We start from the raw sequence: 23387 nt of genomic DNA, 5'->3' as shown, positions 1-23387 counted from the left end.
GAGAATTACTCTTCAGAGCAGACATTTTGAGAAATTATAAATTTACTCAAATTGTGCTTACCTTTTTTAAAAGGAAAAATAAGCAACATAAATCTTTTGGGAAGACCTTAATTTTAAGGAATGATAGGAATAAGAGTCATTGGGTGATGTAAATAGTGAATATTGGCACATCTTTGGTGGATAGGGAGGACATTCAACATAGTAGAATAAAGAGAGTCCTTGGTTGGGATTTAGAAGACCTGACTACCATGGGGCCTCAGTTTTTTCTTATCTCTGAAATGGAGGAGCTAGATTAGATTACCTGTAAAGTCCCATTGTTTCTAAAAATCTTATAATCTTGTGGTACTTCAAATTAATTGTATTCAGAGAATTTATGACATTTTTAAAAACTATTATTTGTAAACATCTTGTTTTATCATACTTTTATCGCTCATCTTATCCAGTGGACGTGGCTTTGGATGCCTTTTGGCATTTTCCAAAAATCCAAAGTAAAAATAATAGTCTCACATTTTGAATAGTACTTTAGTGTTTACAGAGCATCCTCACAGCCTTGTGTTTGGTAGTGCAAATATCATTATCCTCATTTTACAGTTAAAAACAGGTTTAGAGACATAGACTGAGGCTTGATCCCATTATTCTTTTTCCAATTCCAGTGATTTTTCCAATAGACTCTCCTTTATCAAAGGACTGAATACTTGCCACCACTGACAGTGTGCCACAAGTTTGGATGTCAGTTCCAAAAAAGGAAACAAATTTTTTTTTTTTAAATTTTAAACCCTTTACTTCTGTGTATTGACTTATAGGTGGAAGATTGGTAAGGGTAGGCAATGGGGGTCAAGTGACTTGCCCAGGGTCACACAGCTGGGAAGTGTCTGAGGCCGTATTTGAACCTAGGACCTCCTGTCTCTAGGCCTGGCTCTCAATCCACTGAACCACCCAGCTGCCCCCCCCAGACAAATATTTTTGAACAATGACATTGTAGTTGGAATAACTGTATCTTCTCAAGGTGACTCCCTGAAAGACTCAACCTCTTTTAGATATTTAAATTCATGCTTATTCAAAAACCAATCATTATTTTATGATTCCACCTCATACATTTTGATGTGAAAAGGTGACAGTTAAGTCAAACAAGGTCTTGCTATCAAACCTCCCCTTTGCCCCCCCCCCAAAAAAATCCAAGTTCTTTTTTAGGATATGGGATTTTAATGAAGGGACTCTGCATTTTCTTTTGAATATCTTGGAACTCTCTTGTTTCCTCCAAAGGTTCAGACCCAGGCCCTTTTTTCCTGGATTCTCTATAGAACCACTATTTTACTGCTTTAATTTCATTTCTGTAAAGAAACAGATCAAAGCTTCTTTTTAAGGTTTCTAGTATTATCTACCAGACCAAGAGACAAGATCTGGTGCTTGATTTAGAAAGATTATCTAATCTCATCAGGATATTTTATCTGGTCTTTACATGTTTATTTTTGAATCTCTCTTAGAGACCTCCCCAGCCCAGAAAGAAGGTGAGGCTTTGAGAGGTTTAGTCATTCACCTAGAGGCCAGCAACAAGTAAGGTTTACAATGAATCAGACACCATTCTAAGCTCCAGAATACAAGTTTAAGTTAAAAAATGCCTATCCCCTATCCTCAAGGAGCTTATTTTTACATTTATTTTTTTAAATTTTGAGTTCTAAATTCTCTCCATATTGGTCATGTTGTAAAAGAAAACAGACCTCCCCCCTCAAAAAAAAAACACAAATAAATAAAAATATGCTTCTATCTATATTCAAACTCCAGTTCTTACTCTAGAAATAGAGAACATTTTTCATCATGAGTTCTTCAAAATTGCCTTAGATCGTTGTTTTACTTAGAATAGCTAAGTTATTGACAGTGGATAGTTAATTGTGTACACAGCTAATCATCAAATAATTCAGTGATGGGCAAACTTTTTAAAGAGGGGCCAAAGGAAAGGAAATGCTCATCTGTCAGTCTGTTTCTAAGGCAACTCTTTCGACATTTTCATTGTATTGTATCCTACTCATTGTATTCGTCAGATTAGGAATAATGTTGTGGCCCCATAAAACATTTCAGGGGGCCTCTTCTTGGGGTGGGGCATAGTTTGCTCATCACTGCTATCGTTATTTCTGTGAATAATGTTCTTCGTTTTTTCCAGGTTTTTCTAAAAATATCCTAGATTGTCATTTGGTATAGTAAAATAGTATGCCATCACAGTCCTATACCATAACTTATTCAGCCATTCTCCAATTAATGGACATCCCCTAAATTTCCAATTGCCACCACAAAAATGCTGCTATAAATATTTCTGTTTATGTAGGTGCTTTTCCTTTTTTTATTCCTTTTTAATCTCTTTGGATAATAGACCTAGTAGTAGTATTGCTGAGTCACAGATATGCACAGCTTCATAACCTTTTGGTCATAGTTCCAAAATGCTCTCCAGAAGGGTTGGATCAGTTCACAACTCTGCACATTAATGTCCCAATTTTCCCAAATCTCTTCCGTTGTTTGTCATTTTTCTTTTGTCATATTAGTCAATCTAATAATCGTGAGGTGGTACCTCGGAGTTGTTTTAATTTGCATTTCTCTAATCAGTAGTGATTTAGAGTATTTCTTCATATGACTACAAATAGCTTTGATTTCTTTTTCTGAAAACTGCCTATTCATATCCTTTGACCATTTGTCATTTGGAGAATGGCTTGCATTCTTATAAATTTGACTCAGTTCTCTATATATTTAAGAAATGAGGCTTTTGTTAGAGAAACTTACCATAAAATGTTCCCTTCCCCCCAGTTTTTTGCTTCCTTCTAATCTTGACTGCATTGGTTTTGCGTGTGCAAAAATCTTTTAATTTAATGTAATCAGAATTGCCCATTTTATTTTTCATAATGCTCTCTGCCTCTTTTGGTCATAAATTCTTCTCTTATCCATTGACCACTTTTACTAGCTTTTAGGGATGTTTAATTTTCTAAATATTAATTATAGAAAAAATCTAGAAATAGGAAAAGCATTATAACAGTTTTTGTATGTTTTTATTTTAGCCAGAAAGTGAAATTTCAACCACAGCGGATGACTATAGTTCAGAGGTAAGATAAAGTAGTTTTGATGTTTTAGAAATCAAGAAGTTGAACTAAGAGTTTTAAGTATTTCTGGTAACCCATACCCTTTCCCCTTCACCTTTAAATTCACCATAAAAATGTTAAGTGAAAAATGTTTAAAATTATTTTATCATATGATCTCTTTTAAATACTTAATTTGACTTCTTTCATTAGATACTCCATTATGGTTTCTCTTGGATTCCTAGGATAAATGACTATTCAAATATTACTGTATTTATAGGAAGTAGAATATGTTCTGTCATTCTCTCTTAACATATAATGTTCTTCTTGAATTCTTGTTTAACTATGTTAATTTTTTTAAATTGAAAGGAATGTTGCAATATGCTTATTTTTAAGATAGCAAAACTAATCTAGAAGTTATATAATTAGAAAAACATCTTGTTTACATAGTAGTAGCATATATAAACATGTCTTATTATTTAATTTACATCTTTTTAAACTTTTGTTTTCTTCAATTTCAAAATTAAAATTTGTTTTCTTTTCTTCTTTCTTGTTTTCAAAAAAAGAGATAGTTCATCCAAATGGTTCAGTTCCTATCTGTCTCCATTAACCTAAACACTTAGAGTATTAATTTCCTTGCTGTTTAGTTAAAAAAGCATTCTGCTCTTACTTTGGAAAGAAAAAACTAGACCACTTTAGATTAGTTGTAGGTTCATTTTGCATTTGAATTAAGATGTAAAACCATGAGAACATATTAAAAGTGCTCTTTTTTAGCTTTAAAAGTACTTATAGACAGAGAAATTAATATTGGAAAATCTGGATATTTATTTGCAAATTTGTCAATAGTTTGCATACTGTTATTAGATGTTGGGAGATTCTAGAAAATATGTTGAAAAATGTAGGACTGATGAAGTGCTACAAGAATTCACCATCATTCTAACATAGATAAGATTAGAACAAAAATTCTCAAGACAAATAAGAATTGGTTCAGTGGATTGAGAACCAGGCCCAGGACAGGAGATCCTGAGTTCAAATTTGGCCTCATATACTTCCTAGCTGTATGACTCTGGGCAAGTCACTTAACCCCCATTTACCTAGCCCTTACTTCTCATCTGTCTTAGAACCAATACACAGAAGGCAAGGGATTTAAACTAGAAAAAAAAATATTAGTGATAGGATGACTTAACAAAGTTGATATGAAAAATACCTTGACACTCAAGAACAGTGACAACAGTAACAGAAAACGTCCTGAAGAAAATGATAGCAGTATTTTAAACCATCTGGTAGTGGCTCAGAGGGTGCACCTTGAAGTGAATAAAAACAGAAATTTAAAGAATTTTACATCATCAGATAGCTTTGATCTCAAAAAATTTCATCATCTGAAACTGATGAGAGAAAAGATTTGAACCAAGAGAGAGGGAAAAGTTGATAGAGGAAAAGGACAAGGTTTTGTAAAGTGTGATAGGGACTTAATATAATAAGAAATAAAAGAATCCCAATGAATTGTAAGAACTCATCTGTAATTAGGTAGTAGGGGGACTCTTATGAAATTCTGCCAAACCTGGTGATTGTAATGTTCACTGCCCAACTTAGAGCAACAGAAATTCTGCCAAACCTGGTGATTGTAATGTTCACTGCCCAACTTAGAGCAACAGACATTTTATGTGATCTTTTTTTAAATCCTATTTTATTACTGTGATCCTGACAAACATCAACAAACACAATCTTTTCTCTATTAAAAGAACAGAAAAAAAAAGGATTCAACTATAAACACAGTTGTTATTTGGTGGTTTTTGTGTATATTTCAGGTTTAAGGTGGTAGTTCTGCTCTCCTTACCTGCCCTTTGAGTCTCTTCTTGGTTTTTGTAATGATTCATTGACCTTTTTTCTTTCATTTCTATAGTTACTATCTCTATCCCTCCAACCCCCCCCCCCCAAAAACACCTTCCTTCCTTGTCACAAAAAAAAGTCACACAAAATATCTATATATTGATCACATATACTCTGTCAAAAATTAGAAATGGTTATTATGTTTATCAATCCCTGCCCCAGACTTTTCTTCCCTGTGTTTATCCTTCCCCTTCAACTTATCTTTCTCTGGTATCTTTTCTCCTTCATTTCCACAGTGTTTTCTGTCTCATTAAGTACTGGATCATTTTCCTTTGTTTTATAGCATTTATTCATAGATGCCTGAACTCACTGGATCTGGAGATCATGTTTCCTTCTGTTATTCCTGTTGACTTATCTATTTATGTTCAAGATCTTTGAGATTTCTTCTTCCTGCAATCTTTGGTATTTTCAGTTCTTCCCTCTTTTCTTTATCACTCATTTCTGATTCCCTCCCTTCCATTTAAGGTTTCCTTGGGGGCTGGATCTCAAAGCATCTCAGGTCTGATCCTTCATTCTCCTCCTGAAGAATCTTCATCCTGTACCCTGGCAAACTGCTTCCTTTTAATTCTAGAATAAAATGCAAGTTTCACTTTGGCCTTCAGGGAGGCTCCAAACTGCTTTTCCTGGCTTCTTGTCTTAGCACTTCCTGCTTACCTGTGCCTGGCCATCCTTACCCCTTCAGGTACTAGTGCTCCTCCCAGAAATTACTTTGTAAATGTTTTCTTATTACCTCTCCCCAATATAGTGTAAGCTCCTTGAAGGCAGGGTTTGATTTGATTTTCCATTTTTTTCTCTCTCTTTTAACCATTTTTTAAAAAAAGAGACATTGAATTTGAACAGTCTTTTTTACCTCTCCCATTCTTTGTCATTTTTAACAAATATTTGACAGTAGCCCATCATCACATTTGTAGGTTTCTTTAGTTTTTTCTTTCTGTAGTGTATTTGGGCCTGGTGATTTTATCTTCCCCAGAGGAGCATCCCATAGTAGCTTCCTATTAACATCCCATAGTAGCTTCCTATTAATTGTCTAGGAGTCTTTTTTGACCCAGAGGTCATCAGCAGAGATTGAATAAGAACCAAAGCTTCTGCCTTCTCTCTATTCCCCCTGACATTGTCAGCACAGCCATGGCCTGCTTGTCTCCCACTCAAGGGCCCTAAGAACAGGCCCATTACACAAATTAGTCACTTAGGAGATACTTTTTGAATTCCTCACAAGCCTCAGCTACTTCTGAGCTTTCATTCTAGGCTTACAGTATTGTGCTTGGCTTTGTATTCTTCCTGGGTTACCTGCTCTTACTTCCATCTTCAGATGTCTTTTTAGAATGTAAATTGGTTAGTGAGTTTCCTTTGTATGCATGTACATGCTTATTATTTCTTTAAGCTATTCGTGCAGATTTAGAATACATTAAAGACAAAGTATAAACAGTAACAAGTAACTTTTAAAAACAACTTTAAAGTTTAAATAATAATTTTAGAATATTTGCCTAATATATAGAAAAGTTATATTTAAGACAGGTGATCATTTTCATTAGGTCATCCATTATCCACTCTTCTTGCTCGTTAGCTTGGATATTGATTTTTTTTTCTAAAATAGAGGAATGCATGGCATATAAGCCAAAAATTCTGTCAAAGATAAAAATTTTAGCTACATGAAGACCATTGTAATTTAAGATGATACTTTTCTACTAAAGTACCTAAAATAACACTTTTGTGTAGGTATATCAGGTTATAGCTCACATTTATATGTCTCCTAAAATTTTATAAAGCATTTTCTATACAATTCCCTGTCAGGTTGATAGTGCAGGTCTTAAGCTTTTCTGACCAATAAGAAAACTCAGGCGCAGAGAAATTAATGACTTGTCTGAAATCATATGACTAAGGGAGAATTTAGACTCAACTCCCTTGGCTCCAGATCCAGCTCCTTCCTAGACCATGTTGCCTCCCACACTTTTATTTAATATCATCATCAAGTCATGGAAAGTTACCATTTTACTTTAGTGTCCCTCCAGGCCCAGACTCTCCCCATATAGGAGAGAAGACACCCAAAGTTCAGGAACCACTTTGTTCAGTTCAGAAAACATGCATTAAATATTTGCTTTGTTAGGCCCTGAGGGTACAAAGATAAACTGTGCAGCCCTGCTCTTAAAGAGGTTACATTCTACTAGGGGCATAAAAATGTACACAGTAGGTTGGTCCTTCACCTTTTTTTGTTGAGGACCCCTTTGGCAGTCTGGTGTACCTTATGCACTCCTTTTCAGAATGATATTTTGAAATGCATAAATTACTTCAGGTTACAAAATCATGAAACTGTGCTAACTGGATCTACAATAATTAAGTTGAATATGGTATAATTTCAACTGGGCCCTCACTGCAGCAAGTTTTACACCTCCTCAATTGACCCACAGTCCCACTTACCACAATGACTTTTCCAAACATTTTCATTCCTTCTGAAAATTCCCATGACTCCCCTCCCTCCATCCTCAGTGGAGAACTTTGCCTTATACTTCACTGAAAAAATTAAGGCCATTTTCTAAGAGCTCTTTGTTCTCCACTCTTATTTCATCTCACTCAGATGACTTCCACCACTTTCCCCTCCTTCACAGCTGTCTCCCCTGAAGGGGTGGCCCTTTTCTTTGCCAAAGCAAATCTCTCTTTTCTAGCAAATTGCCCCCTTTATCATTCTTACTCTCTCACTAATGTTCAATCTCTCCCTGTCTTTTGGTAGTTTTCCTACTGCCTAAAAATTCACCCATATCTCCCCCATCTTTAAAAAATTCTCACCCATCCCCTCCTCCTAGCTATTGTCTCATGCTCCTCTTCCCTTTTATCGTTAAATCTTTGAGAAGATCATCTGTAATTGAGGTCTCCACTCACTCTCCTCTCTCTCTTTTCTCAATTTTCTGTAGACTGGTTTTCAACTTCTTAATTTACTTGAAACTGTTCTCTTTAAAGTTAAAAAATATCTTTGAATCCCTAAATTCGGTGGCCTTTTCTCAATCCTCGTCCTTCTTGACCTCTCTGTGGCTTGTGTCTCCCATGTTTCTGTCTTTGGCCTTCACTTTTCCCCCATGCTACTTCACTTGAATTTGATGGACAACTTCTTTGGTGATGGTTCCCAGATTTCCTTATCCAGACCTAACCTCTCATCTAGCCTTTAACTCTCACATCTCCAACTGCCTATTGGATGCCCCAAACTGAATGGCTCATAGATATTCTAAACTTACTATATCTAAAACTGAACTCATCTTTTACCCAAAGCACTCCTCTCTTTCAACACTTCCTATTCTACTGAGGCCACCATTATCTCCCCCAGACACCCTGACTCATAACAAAAGTGTCATCCTTGACTCCTCACTCTCATCTGCTGTATGCAATCAGTCATTTGCCAAGACTTCTCTCCTATAGGCCATCTTCTCCTCTGATGCTGCCAACATTCCAATGCAGGCCTTCATCACCTTATACCTGGACTATTGCAGGAGCTTCCTCATTGATCTCCTTATTTTAAGTTCTCTCCTCTCCAGTCCACCTTCCACTCATCTGTCAAAGGGATATTCTTACAGCACAGATCTATCTGACCATGTTTCCCCTTCAGTCCTGCCCCAACAAGTCAATAAACTCCCTCACCCAACTCCACCACTTTCACTGTACTCCATGGCCAGAATTCTCTTTATCTCTAAACCCTAGCCCATTCCCATTAATCTTCTGCTTTCCTCTGAGATTACCTGCCAATCACCCTCTTATGTATCTAATTTGTACATAGTTGTTGGCATGTTGATTTCTCCATTATTAAGCTGTTACCTCCTTGAGAGCAGGTACGGTTTCTTTGACTTATTTTGTAGCCCCAGAATTTAATAAATGTTCAGTCAGTCCCTGGCACTTAGTAAGTAGGTACTTAATAAATGCTTGTTTACTGACCAAGTAAACCAGTTATATTAAAATACAGTTATTAAATATTCAAGAAAGGCAAATTCATAGACCCTGTGTTAAAAATACGGATTCACACAGTTGTTCAGTAGTTTTTCAGTCACAACTGACTCTTCATAACTCCATGTAGGATTTTCTTGGCAGAGATATTGGAGCAATTTGCTGTTTCCTTCTCCAGCTCATTTGACAGATGAGGAAACTGAGGCAAATAGGGTTAAGTGACTTGCCCAGAATCACACAACTAAGTAAGTGTTCACGTCCAGATTTGAACTCAAGAAGATGTCTTCCTGACTTCAGGCCTGACATTCTATCCATTGTACCACCTAGCTGTCTGATTTACACAGTTAAGTAAATACAAAGTAGTGCCAGGAGTGAAATCATCACTGACAAAACTAGAACAATCAGGAAAAGCCCCAGAGCTGAGTCTTCAAGGAAACAAAGACTTCCACAAAATGAGGAAAGAGGGTAGGCCAGGCATAGAGGCAGCCTGCATCAATGAAGGTAGGTGATGATGGAAGGTAGTAAATGAGCAACATTAAATAGGCAAGTTTTGTTGGACATAAGGACCTAAGAGAGACTCATAGAAAATCAATCCAGCAGGAGAGATTTGAAGCCAGATTGTGAAGAACTTTACATTTCAGAATTTTAACTACAAACTTAGTTATTATAAAGTGAAATTCTACAGAAATACATTTTTAAAAATTCTCAGATCTTTAAACGTGACTTAAAATTTAGACATATTCAACTTAGTAATTATTAAAGCTTTCTCTCTATTAGTGTGTAGCCTTAGTAGATTTATTTTATCCTGCTCTCTTCTTTCAGTGGGCATGAATTGTAGGGTTATCAGTGCCAGAATATGAACTAGATCTTCTGACTGCTCTTTTCATTGTACTCAATGATAGTGAAGTCTTTTACAGAATATTTAGTCTGGTTCCAAGGTATTGATTATTTTCTGGTTCCCTAAAATCTTTTTAATTTGTGCCATACTGATTCAGAACACATAGTTATTTAAGACTTAGGCCAAAATGAGTTTATCTTTATACTGCGTATAAAGAAAATTGGTTCTTAAGCGAATTAACAATGCAAATATAATTGCTGCTATGTTTAGAATGTTGTAGAAATGAACATTTTTTAAGCACTTAAAAGTATTTGTTGGTATCCGTTTGTATTTAACATTGAGATTATTATTATCCTTTTATTAGAGTAGGACAAGCGATATCTCTTACAGTGGACTTTCTCTAGCTATTGTCACTTTAGATATTTTTTAAAGAAGGCAGTATAGAAAGTAGTGTTTTACCTAAGTGGTACACTTGTGATTCCATCAGAGAACTTTAAGGAAATGCCAAAGCTTGGAAGGACGCAAAGCCCCCAAAAGACCTTCAAGAAGTTTGTTTCTAATTATATTATATCAATTTGATTTAGAATCTTACTTTGGGGAAAAACTATAGTGGTCCCTGGTAAAGAACACTGGAGATCATCTTCAGTTGGACTGCAAGAGGGCAGGGAATAAGAAAAAAAACAAAACACTCAGGTGGAGATGGATATTCTCAATAGAATAAATAGAGAGGACAAGAGAGCAAGCCTAAATTAGCAGAATGTTCCAAGCCTTATCTTTAGTGGTTTTATGTAAGCTTCCATCTTAATATAATTCTTAGCCAGTCTATTGGACACTTGTATGAAAGGTAGAATACTGTTTAACTTGAAAAGGCCAAAACCAAAGTGGAGACAAGTTGGTGCACATATTTTTGTTTGCAAATGATTATGCATTCATTTCAGCCTCTTGAGACTGATTTACAACCAAGTATGCATTGATTCTCTGCCACCTGTGCTAATTTTGGCCTATACCTTGGCCTATACTTTGGCCTATACCTTGGCTAGTACCACACCATCCATACATGGAGCCATTGGTCACAATAAATGGAGAAATTTTGAATGCTATGCATACGTTCACTTACCTTGGCAGTACACTCTTCAGGGCTGACCACACAGATGATGAGGTTGTTGCATGTATTGCCAGAGCTAGCTCCGTGTTGGGGAGGCTGTTTATCAGACTACACACCAAACCAAAGACCTGCAGAGCCGTAGTGCTGACTACACTGTTGCTTGCCTGGGAAACCTGGGCAAATTATCTGCACCATGCTAGAAAACTGAACCACTTCCACTTGAATTGTCCAAGGAAGATCATGAAGATTCCCTGGAAAGCCAAGGTCCTAGACACTGAGGTTCTCTCTGGAGCTGAACTACTAAGCATTCAAACTCCAATGTAGATAGCACAATTCCAGTGGACAAGCCAAGTAGCCCAAATGTAAAATACAAGTTACTCAAAAGAATATTTTATGGAGATCTCACACAAGGTAAGCATTCACATGATGGTCAGAAGAAGTGGCATCAGAACCCTCTCGAGGTACCTCTAAAGAACTTTAATATTGACTGTGAGACATGAGAGGCCTGGCACAGGACCCACATCAGAGAAGGCATTGCACTCCAGAAGCAAAGAATCGTAGAATCATCAAGGACATGTAAGCTACACAAATCCAAAGCCACTGCCACACTAATTGTCACTGAATCTGTGGCAGTGCCTTCTAAACTCATATGGAACCCATTGGCCACAGCTGAACACAGTATAACCCTTTCTCCAACACCATGAAGTTATTGGTCTTCTTTAAAAATGAAGGTTGAACAACAATAATGCTAACCTAGCAGAAAACTATTTTTATTAAAAATGGATCTGGCATGAAGGCACCTTAAATATTAGCAATTTAAGAGAAATTTATTGACAAAATGTTTCGCAAGAACTATTCTGATTTCATGCTATTTTGTTAAAGTGGATTAACTATTTATAGTTGTTACAGTTTTTCCTTCTGAATTGAAAAGTATCCTTATTTTGAATGGCATATCTTTATCATGCATCCGCAAAAACTTAGTCCAAACTGAATAAATTACTAATGAAGCATTTTTACCACATAAAGTCAACAAGTTTTCTATAGAAAAAATATATTTCCATTAGCTGTAGATTGTTGTATTTAAATTCATAACATATTAAGAAATTGTTCTTATACAGGTAAATGGTTGCAGTATGGTGAGAGCAGATATTCCTACACATTTATTAATGGTACAGTATTACAAGTTATATAATAACAACAATGTTTAATACTAAGAGCACTTATCTACTGGGCTTACTAATCCTAATCAGTCTTTTCTCCTGCATGCGGTACTATCTTTGTGATGTATATGTGCTTCTAACTTCAGTTTTTCTTAAAAAGCTTAACATAAGCCAAATTTGTAGCTATTCTTTATGTCAACTTTTGAGATGCAAATTACATTAACCACAGAACAAGTCAATAAGCTCTTAGATGTCTTATGTCACGATGGTATTTGGAATGGAAGTCAGTATTTGAATAAGCTTCCCCTCAAGAATGCTTTAAATACTGATTTTTAAGAAACTTGGATTAATTTAGGAAGAAGAATTTGGAGTTGATGAGTCTTATTCTGAACAAGGAGCACAGTATGTCTCTTCGACACGACTAGAGATGATGGAGAATGAATTGGCTGGGAAACAGCAAGAGATTGAAGAACTAAACAGAGAGCTAGAGGAGATGAGGGCAGCATATGGCACAGAAGGATTGCAACAGGTAGATTTACCTTATGTTGCTTTCTGTTTATCACTTATCAAAACCAAAACTTTAACATGAGTGAATAGTTCACTTATCTTGTTTAGAAGTATTTTTTTGTTTTGTTTTGTTTTTTAGAAAATTTTTCCGTGGTTACATGATTCATGTTCTTACTTTCCCCTTCACTCCCACCCCCAAATAGCCAACGCACATTTGCACTGGTTTTAACGTGTCATCAATCAAGACCCATTTCAATATTATTGATAATTGCATTGATGTGGTTGTTTCAAGTCTACATCCCCAAGCATGTCTGCATCAACACATGTGTTCAAGCAGTTGTTCTCCTTCTTGTTGCCGCTCCTGCAGTTCTTCCTCTGAATGTGGGTAGTGTTCTTTTTCATAGATCCCTCAGAATTGTCCTGGGTCATTGCATTGCTGCTAGTACAGAAGTCCATTACATTCTCTTTTACCACAGTGTGTCAGTCTCTATACAATGTTCTTCTGGCTCTGCTCCTTTCACTCTGCATCAATTCCTGGAGGTCATTCCAGTTCACATGGAATTCCTCCAGTTTATTATTCCTTTGAGCACAATAGTATTCCATGTAATGCAGGACTACTGCAAGAATCTCTTGCATTTGCAAAACGAACAGAAGCAATCTTGACAGTTGAGGAAACGGAATGTTGACCCAGCTTGACCCTGGTCTCAAGGCCAAAAACTGTTAGAGCTGGGACTATAAATATTCCTGGAGAACCAACTGTGGGTCTGATTCTCCTTGACCTCTCCCTTGACATCCTGCTATCCTCTGGATCTCCCCATTGGGCCTGGGAGGAGCGAATTTCCTTGGTTTCCTGAAGGCTAAACCAGGCATCCATTTTGGTCAGGAAGTCAACCTGGTTTCACTTCCTGTGGGCTTAGAGTTTTTCTCCAGAAGGGAGGGGTTTTTTACTCCTCCTTTCAAGGGAGCTTAGAGACAGCAGGGAGGCTGACTAAAACATTTCAGCCAAGCCCACACAACCTCTGGCTGACCCAGATCATCCTGTACTGAAGAGATAGCCTCCCTGCCTAGAAGACTCAATTGGTACCACCTAGCCCCCTAGTACAAGCCTCCATTTAGCCATTTATTCCTTTATAACATTCTGGTGAGCACAGTTAGATCAAACAACCTACACTATCAAACAAAATGGGAGTAGCTAGAGTAATATTTATTTTATCAAGCTTCTCAGTTCTAATTTGGTCCGTGATGCAGGGAGCCATAGACTTTTGTTTCCATAAACTACCAAGATTTGTCCAGCAATTGCTTGAGATATATGACTACTATAAATGGTGTGCCATGACATTGGCAGAATGTATTTGTTTTATCCCCATGGCTTTGGCTCTAATTCTAATGGTTGGGTAGTTCCTAATTGTTTTAAAAAGAGTACTTGTTCACCTATGGCAATTAATTGGCTCTAACTCAACAACCAAACCTGACTCTGACTCAATGGAAGTAATGGAGAATATAAAACTGCTTTTCCAGGTCCTGAAACAAATTAAGGAAGGGAAAGAGTTGAACAAACATACATTTCTCCAGCTGGAGATTGTAGAATCCAAATATCTAGGGACCACCACAACTATTGAAACACCACAGGCTACCAATGACACACAAGCATCATCCGCTGAACCATCTGCCCAGACTACTGTTACTGCTTTGCCCATTGTAAATAGAACTATAGTGCAACCTGGGGAGGGTGTTGTCCATGTAAAAACCTACAAAGCCTTTACCCCAAATGACTTGGAAGTCTTAAGAAGATGCTTCCCCAAGTTTTTCCTCCAACTATTCAAAAGCATAAAAGAATTGAAAAGTGTATTTACAATTTTTAACCCAACTTTTGACGATGTGGAATTTCTTTTGGGAGAATTTTACTCTCCCTAAGAAAAGGAAAAATTCCTGGCCAAGACACACTCGAATCCCAACTTGACTGCATGGTCCATGGTCCATCATGACCTAGACTTTACATCTCATGCAAACTTAAGATACCTGGTGCAATGTAGGACGGACTTACTATAAGCAACGCGCTTACATGCAAAAATACCTAACTCATGGCAAAAATTTGAAAAATTGAGGCAGGGAGAAGAACATCCCAGCAGCTTCCTCAATAGAGTGATTGAGGCAGCTGAAACAATCTTAGGCCTCCAAGATGTGCATGCCCCAGAGACAATCGACCATATCCATAGACAATTTGTAAAGGGTGCCTGTACAAAACTACTTTAGGCAGAACTGTCCCCAGTGGGAATCATTGCCACTGGAGGATGTGAGGCAACATGCTTCCTATATACACGATTCTAAACAAAAGGAAGCAAGGGCAGCCAGGCAGTCAGACTCAGACAAAGACAATACTATTGCAGACCTTAAGAGATAGCTGAAGCAGGCAAAGAAATAAAAGGAAATAGAAGAAATTAAGAACTTTGCCTTCCAGGCCACTACGGGGCGTAGTCAATCCAGGCAACCTGCTAATGTCTCAAAGCCAAAATCCTTTTCTCCATGCTGCTATCTTTGTGGGAGATTAGGTCACATGGTAAAATCATGCAGATTTAAACAGCAAATTGACTTTGGCAGGATTGACAACTCCAGCCAGAGAGACAGGAGTACAAAGAGAACGTATTATAATACAAAATGGTCCAATAACAATAATGCCAGAAAAGTAGAGAGCAATAAGCATGATGGTCAATGCTGCAACCATTCATGCAAGAAATATAGCCAATCTCCATCCCTTGAAGAAATGGAGAGATATTTGATCCAAGGAGTGAAGGCAAAATCTTTATGAACCGAAATTCCCAAAGCAAAAAGGATTAATGGCTATGATATGGATGTCAAGCTAAATAGTCTGAGTGGGGTAGATGATTCTGAAAGACTGAGCACAGGAGAGCATATGTCTCTAGCAAGCTGCACAGAATACAATGATATTTCTGTGGCAGAAGACCAAGAATGGGAGGACATAATGGAAATGCGTAGAGAGATTTATGGGACTAGTGAGGATGACTATAAAAGGGGTCAGGTTTCTCATTCCACCACAAAATGATTGTATGAGAAACATAGGGACCATCCAAGAATTTGCAATAGCTTGCATCCAGAAAGCCTTGCAGTCTTGGTTGGAGTCATCAGAATCTCAAACTCCTCTCTTTATTCCAAGTTTAAAACAATGGGGCAGCTTGGATAAAGAACAAAGTGGCAGGGATTTACAATGTATTCAGAAAGTAGTATCATTTGTAACCCTGGAGGAGTCAGATCCCAATGTCCAAACCCATTCACTTGCTTTAGACATGAAGTCTCAGGATGAGGTTAGAGAGCTATACAAATGGAATGTTGGCAGAGGCTTCACTTTTCCAGAGCAGCCCACTGAGTTACTGGGTGCTGGCAGCTGCTCAGAAAATTCTACACCTACCTTTCTCAACCCCTTAGCTGAAGAATTCAAATCAGAAGCTTGAGGAAGGGAGAGGGGGACAGCTGTCATCTCCAGTGGCTAGTGTGCTTAGCAACATCAGTGAAGTCTGTTCAGTGGTTGGAGACACAAACCAACTGACTTCAGCCACACAGACTGCAGGGCCAGATAGTGAACTCCAGACAGCTTCTGAGTTGGGAGTCGTACCAGAGATGTTGAAGGGAATACAAACTAGTATTCTAGTTTCTGCTAGTACAGAAGTCCATTGCATTCTATTTTACCACAATGTATCAGTCTCTGTGTACAATGTTCTTCTGGCTCTGCTCCTTTCACTCTGTATCAATTCCTGGAGGTCATTCCAATTCACATGGAATTCCTCCAGTTTATTATTCCTTTGAGCACAATAGTATTCCATCACCAGCATATACCACAGTTTGTTCAGCCATTCCCCAATTGAAGGACATACCCTCCCTTTCCAGTTCTTTGCCACTACAAAAAGCGCAGCTATAAATATTTTCAGCATCTATTGAGATAATCATGTGATTTTTGTTTGTTAGATTGTTGATATGGTCAATAATATGGATGGTTTTCCTAATGTTGAACCATCCTTGCATTCCTGGTATAAATCCCCCCTGATCATGGTGGATGATCCTATTGATCACTTGCTGGAGTCTCTTTGCTAGTATTCTATTTAAGATTTTTGCATCTATGTTCATTAGGGAGATTGGTCTGTAGTTTTCTTTCTCTGTTTTTGATCTCCCTGGCTTTGGAATCAGTACCATATTTGTGTCATAAAAGGAATTCGGTAGGACTCCTTCTTTGCTTATTATATCAAATAATTTGTATAGTATTGGGATTAGTGGCTCTTTGAATGTCTGTTAGAATTCACTTGTCTTCATTGCTTTTATTAGAATGTAGTTACCTTCCCTAACTCTTTTAATCAGGCCTATTTTTACATTGGCTCGGTCAGAGATTATGATGACAACCCCTGCCTTCTTTTTCTCATTTTAAGCCCAATAGATTTTTTCTCCATCTTTTCATTTTTACTCTATGTATGTCTTCCTGTCTCATGTGTGTTTCTTGTAGACAATATATAGTAGGATTTTGGTTTCTAATCCACCCTGCTATTTGCTTCCGTTTTATGGGCGAGTTCATCCCATTCACATTCAGAGTTATAATTATCAACTGTTTATTCCCAGACATTTTGATTCTCTCTCCTTGTCCTGTCCTTTCTTCTTTCACTATTTCCTTCTTATACCAGTATTTTGTTTTTAATCTGTTCCCCTAATTCCCTCCCTTCTTGTACTTCCCCTTCTCCCCTCTCCCTTCTTATTCCCCTCTTATTCTTCTTTAGGATCTTTTTAAGCTAACCCCCCTTCCTAGTGTTACTTCCCTCCCCACTAGTCATTTTGTTACCCTTCTACTTCTTTATAGGGCATGAATCAATTCTCTGCCCCAATGGATCTGATTGTTCTTCCCTCTTTAAGTTGATTTCAATTCACTTACGTATTAAATATTTCCTCTCTCCAACCTCTTTACCCTTCCAGTGTATTGTTATTCTTCCCTGTTGGCCCCATGTGCTTCTTTATGGAATATAAATTTACTCCATTTTGTTTGTTTTCCCATTTTTCTTAATATTACCTTCTTTTCCCCCTTTTGTTTTGTATATATTTGTTATATATATATGCATATATATATATAAAAATATATATTGCTTGACATTTCATCCTATACAGTTTGTCACTGTTCCCTCCATGTAAACTTCTTCTAGTTACCCTGTTGGTAATAACGATTTTTAATTTTTGCCAATATCTTCTTTTCTTCTAGGGATACAAATTGATTGAACTTATTGGGTCCCTTAAAGAAAAGATTCCTCCATCCCCACTCCCCACCCCTGCTCTCTTAATTACCTTATAGTGATTTTCTTGAGTTCTGTATTTGGGCAGAAAACTCTCTGTTTAAGTCCAGTTTTTTCTTTATGAATGCTTGGAAGTCCTCAATTTTATTGAATGACCATACTTTCCCCTGCAATAAGTTTTATTGGGTAGTTGATTCTTGGCTGTAGACCCAGTTCTCTTGCTTTCCGGAATATTATGTTCCATGCCTTAAGGTCCTTCAATGTAGATGCAGATGGATCCTATGTTATCCTTACTGTGGTTCCCTGATATCTGAATGACTTCTTTTTAGCAGCTTGTAATATTTTTTCCTTGGTCTGGTAGTTTTTGAATTTGGCTATAATATTCCTGGAAGTTGTCAGTTGTGGATTAAATTGTAGGAGGTGATCTGTGTATTCTTTCAATTTCCACTTTTACCTCTTCTTCGAGAATGTCAGGGCAGTTGTCTCTGATAATTTCTTGTAGGATCTGTCTAAACTTTTTCTTTTATCATGATGTTCTGGTAAACCAATAATCCTTAAATTGTCTCTTCTAACTCTGTTCTCCAGATCTTTGGTTGAGTCATTGAGATGTTTCATATTCTCTTCAAATTTTTCAATTTTTTTTTCATTTTGTTTTAGATATTCTTGCTGCCTTTTGAAGTCATTTGCTTCTAGTTGTTGAGTTCTGTTTTTTAAAGACTGAATTTCTTCCCTGGCTTTTTGGTCATCCCTCTCCTTCTGGTCTGATTTTCTTTGTAGATCATTTTTTGCCTTCTTTGCTTCATTTTCAAGCTGGCCAATTCCGACTTTTAATACTTTATTTTCTTGTTTTAGTTCATGTATTTCCTTTTACAAATTGTCTTCAGCCTCTCTTGATTGCTTTTTGAATTCCTGAAGTTCTTGAGTTAATTGAATTTTGAGATCTTCTGAAGCCTGTGTCCAATTTGCTGGGACTTCTTCCTCTTCTTCTATTTCTATTTCATTTGCTCTCTTTTCACTTCCTTGAAAGAAGCTGTCAATTGCCATTTCTTTTCTCTTTTTCTGTTTTTTACTCATATTTTTTCCTTTTCTGGTCTGCTAATTTCAGCAGATGTATTTAATGATCTTTGATGAAAGATTTTCCCCCAGCTGGCAATGGAGGTTTGTTGTTACTTTCTCTGCCCTCTGAAGACTTCTTGTCAGTCCAATTGATGTGATTAAGCCTGTAACAGTGATTCCCAAAGTTGGTGCCACCGCCCCCTGGTGGGTGCTGCAGGGATCCAGGGGGGAGGTGATGGCAACAGGTTCATTTGTGGGTGGAGGTGATAGTATGTGACAGAGGGCACTAAGTAATATTTTTTTCTGGAAAGGGGGCGGTAAGCCAAAAAAGTTTGGGAACCACTGGCCTGTATTGATTGGATTAGTCTGTACTGCCTAATGTGCCCTGAGGCTAAAACATTGAGAGGAGAAAAAAAAAAGTGGGGAGACAAGAAGGAGTGTTTTCACTGAGCTGAGCTGTCCAGCAGTAGGGTCCCCCTGCTCTGTCCTTGTGTTTGATCTGGTTTTCTTTCCTCTTGAAGCTCTTTGTTCTCTATCTCAGTGTGATGAAGCCAAGTGGTCTGAGGTCTGAGGTTTGGCTCCCTCTAAGCCACCATCTTCCAAGTGTTTTTGCTGTGTTTCTCTGGCTTTATCCTCCAGTCACCTCCCTGGTGCCAGTCTAAAACTTCCTGAGTCCAGCTCCAGCAAGGCCCTCCGGGCTGGTGTGCCCGCCCACCCTGAGATTTCAATGGCAGCTGGAGACTCCGCACCGCACGTGGGGGAGGTGTCCTGGGATTCCCATTCTATACCCTCAGACCCGACAGTCCAAGAATTCAAGCCTTTTTTCTTGGAGTACCTCTTTAGCTATCCAGCAGTAGGATTCCCCCTGCTTTGTCTCATTGTTAGATTTGGTCCTCTTTCTTCTCAAAGCGCATTGTTTTCTATCTCGGTGTGGAAGGGTGCAGAAGTTTTAACTTTGGCTCCATCTAAGCCACCATCTTCCCAGAATTCCCCTAGAAGTAGTTTAAACATGTACACTAGAGTTATAATTCTCCTAATATAAATTGACTCCTGACACATTTCTTTCATATTCCCTGTCGCAATTTTCACTCTTTGTATGTTGTTGGGATAATATTCAGAAAAAAAAATCTTAAGAGTCAGTTATATTAATAGAATTAACAGAATATTAATAGAAAAAAACTTTTATTCATCAGACTTTCCTAATCTCATCCTGACCAAAGAATGAGTTCTTGCTTTGGCTGACCAGGTTTGCTTGAAACCATAGATACACATTAGGACTTGTAGACTATGAAAATGTATCATTTGATTCTTGCTTTAAGAGACCTTTCCTTTGAATTATTTTAGATATGGGTACCATTGACATTCACATTATAAGCTGTTTCTCATTCCATTTAAAATTTATTGATTTTTATTTTCTTTCTTAATTGCTTTGTATTTCATATTTCTTCATTGAAGTTTTACAAAAATTTCCTCTTTTAGTTTATATATACAGAAACTTCTAAAGAACCTTAGATAATGTAAACAGTAATCAATAAATGATTAATTGAATGCTTATTACTTCTTATTACTATGTTTTAGATTAGTTCAAACCCTTCAGTAAGTTAATTTTTTTTTTTATATTTGAATTTAGGAGTAGTTACAATAATTTGTTGTGGTTCAGCCATTTTTTAGTTGTCTCTGACTTTGTGATCCCATTTGGGGTTTTCTTGGCAGAGATACTGTAGTGGTTTGTCATTTCCCTCTCAAGCTCATTTGACAGATGAGGAAATGGAGGCAAACAGGGCTAAATGATTTGCCCAGGGTAACCCAGGTAGTAAGTGTTGAAATGAGATTTGAATTCAGAAAGAGGAGTCTTCCTGACACCAGGCCTGGCATTCTATCCATTGCACCACCTAGCTGCCCCAGTTATAATAAAAGAACAACAATAAATCTGTATAGTGCTTCATGATTTACTTAGTTCTTTTTAAGTATTTTTCAAAATCTTAAAAGTTCTTTTTAAGAACTATCTAGTTTTTTCACATCTTATTCTTTCAATATTCCTGTGAGGTGGTTTGAACAAATGATGTCCTCATTTAACCAGTGAAAAAACCAAGGCTCAAAGACCAACACCAAGATCACGCAACTAGTAAATGATAAAAGTAAGCCTGGATCCCAGGTTCTGTCTTCACATTCTATACTATATTTCATTTATCATCCTGCAGTAACAATTTAGGGGCAGCTGAGTGGCTCAGTGGATTGAGAGCCAGGCCTAGAGACTGGAGGTCCTAGGTTCAAGTCTGGCCTCGGACACTTCCAGCTGTGTGACCTTGGGCAAGTCACTTGACCCCTACTGCCCACCCTTACCACTCCTGGGCCAAGGACGGTCCCTAGCCCGGATGAAAAAAGGAGGAGGGTTGGGCGTGGGGCTAGCAACCCCACCCTGTAAAAACTACATCTGCTAAAGAAACTGCAACATAAAGTAGGGGCAGCTGGGCTAGCTCAGTGGATTGAGAGCCAGGCCTAGAGACGAAAGGTCCTAGGTTCAAGTCCGGGCTCAGACACTTCCCAGCTGGGTGACCCTGAGCGATTGTGTGTCCCATTGCCTACTGGTTGTGGCCCTATGCTCCTAGAATGGAGTCCCAGGATTAAAAAAAAAAAGTAACAATTTAGAAAAACCTTTGTTTCACCTCAATTCATATTTAAGAAATTGTGACTGAAAACACTGTCACTGCACAGTTGATGTGTGAGTTCTTAAGGTACCTGTCCAATTTATTGGGTGACCACTGGTGACAAGCCTTTTCTCCTTAGGATACAAAGACATTGCTGGTGACTATAATTCCTGCTTGCCAGAAGCATATTCTTTTGCTATTGCATATTTTTTTACAGATTTTCATAGAAACAAGAATAAGGATGTGTCGTACATGTTCTGTTTATATCTCCATAATGAAAATGAGGGATATTGAAGTTTTCTTTTTCTTAATGGAGAGTTAATAGATCTTCATAGTCTGTGGAACTAGGAAATCAAAATACTTTTCAGTTAAAATGAAGCAAAACATGTGAACAACCAACTTGGAACAGGACCAGAAGAAATTGATTTGACTCATCTAGTAAGATTACATCTCTCTACTATTTAAAGAAAAATAGCATCTATCCCATTCATTAAAATCATCAAGAAGGCAGCATAGTCTAGAAAGCTTCCATAGTAATAATTTGTCATGTGTTTAACAACTCACTGAAAATATATTATGAGTATATTCAATAGGTTTTCTAGCCTTATTTTCCGCAATTATGGGAATATGCTAAAACAAAGAATTTTTGTGACTACATATTTACATCTTACTTGGAAAATATTATTATTACATAGACTTTCTTTTGGATGGTTTGTAAAATATTTTATATTATTTATTTTTTAAAATAAATATTATTTTTAAAGGTTTTCAATTTATGCAAGATAATTTTGCTATCATGTTACTTATAAAAATTTTTTGAGGGATGCCTCAATTTAGTCATGTAAATATTTCACCCAAATTTAGAAAAGAGTTTCAAAAATCTATATTTTTTCTCTCTAATTATTCAGGAATAATTCCCCTTTTACTAAAAAATCTCTTCATAGAGGATTGCTCTATAATATTTTTCTAACTAGGCTAAATAGCCCAAACCCTGGTATTTTAGTTGAATTTACTAAGAGAATCACTTTTAAAATAATTTAATTTTATTGTTAACATTTGTTGTCAGCTATCTTTTATTGTTTCACAAGTATATGTCCAGAATAAAAGATTTTTTATTTTAACAAATTTTGTAGGTGAAATAATACTTTCCTTTAAAAGCTCTTTTTGAAGTATGTGAGACATGTAGAAATGAAATTTTATATAAAATGTCATTTCCATTAGAAAGAATACAAAGCAAATTAATATTGTGAAGTTTATTTAAGGAAGATATAAATTCAGATTTATAGATTTTAATATTTCTTATGTATTAGAAGGTTAAGAAGACTTAAATTGAATTTAAATCATAAAATACTCATTTGGTTAAAAATAATGATATTAACAATACAGTTATTATAACTTAAAAATAAAATATAATGAGAACCCCTATATATCATTGGCATTTAGAGATACTGGTAAAATCATAGTCAAGGGTTTTCTCTTCATTAGTGAAATAGAGACATTATATGTTAGTCTCTGTATTCTCCTGATCACGTGCATGTGAGTATTCCCACCATTCCCCAATTGAAGGGCATACCCTCATTTTCTAGTTTTTTGCCACCACAAAAAGCGTGGCTATAAATATTTTTGTGCAAGTCTGTTTATCTATGATCTCTTTGGGGTACAATCCCAACAGTGGTATGGCTGGATCAAAGGGCAGGCATTCTTTTATAGCCCTTTGAGCATGATTCCAAATTGCCAGCCAGAATGGTTGGATCAGTTCACAAGTCCACCAGCAATGCATTAATGTTCCAATTTGGCCACATCCCTTCCAACATTCATTACTCTCCCCTTATTTCATTTTAGCCATTCTGCTAGGTGTGAGGTGGTACCTCAGAGTTGTTTTGATTTGCATTTCTCTAATTATTAGAGATTTAGAACACTT

General features: G+C 37.0%; 1 protein-coding gene across 1 annotated transcript in view; it reads left to right on the top strand.

Annotated features, from left to right (window-relative positions):
* The window catches only part of AKAP9 (A-kinase anchoring protein 9), a 189301-nt gene that overhangs the window by 36423 nt on the left and 129491 nt on the right, over positions 1-23387 (top strand). Inside the window, exons 3-5 of the mRNA XM_044678911.1 lie at positions 3042-3086; positions 11935-11985; positions 12332-12505. Coding sequence (XP_044534846.1) covers positions 3042-3086; positions 11935-11985; positions 12332-12505 — 270 coding nt within the window. The remainder of the gene's footprint in view (positions 1-3041; positions 3087-11934; positions 11986-12331; positions 12506-23387) is intronic.

The sequence above is a fragment of the Gracilinanus agilis genome, chromosome 5, assembly GCF_016433145.1.
Source record: "Gracilinanus agilis isolate LMUSP501 chromosome 5, AgileGrace, whole genome shotgun sequence".
NCBI lineage: Eukaryota > Metazoa > Chordata > Mammalia > Didelphimorphia > Didelphidae > Gracilinanus > Gracilinanus agilis.
Note: the sequence above shows the minus strand (reverse complement) of the source record. Positions and strands in the feature narration are given on the sequence as shown.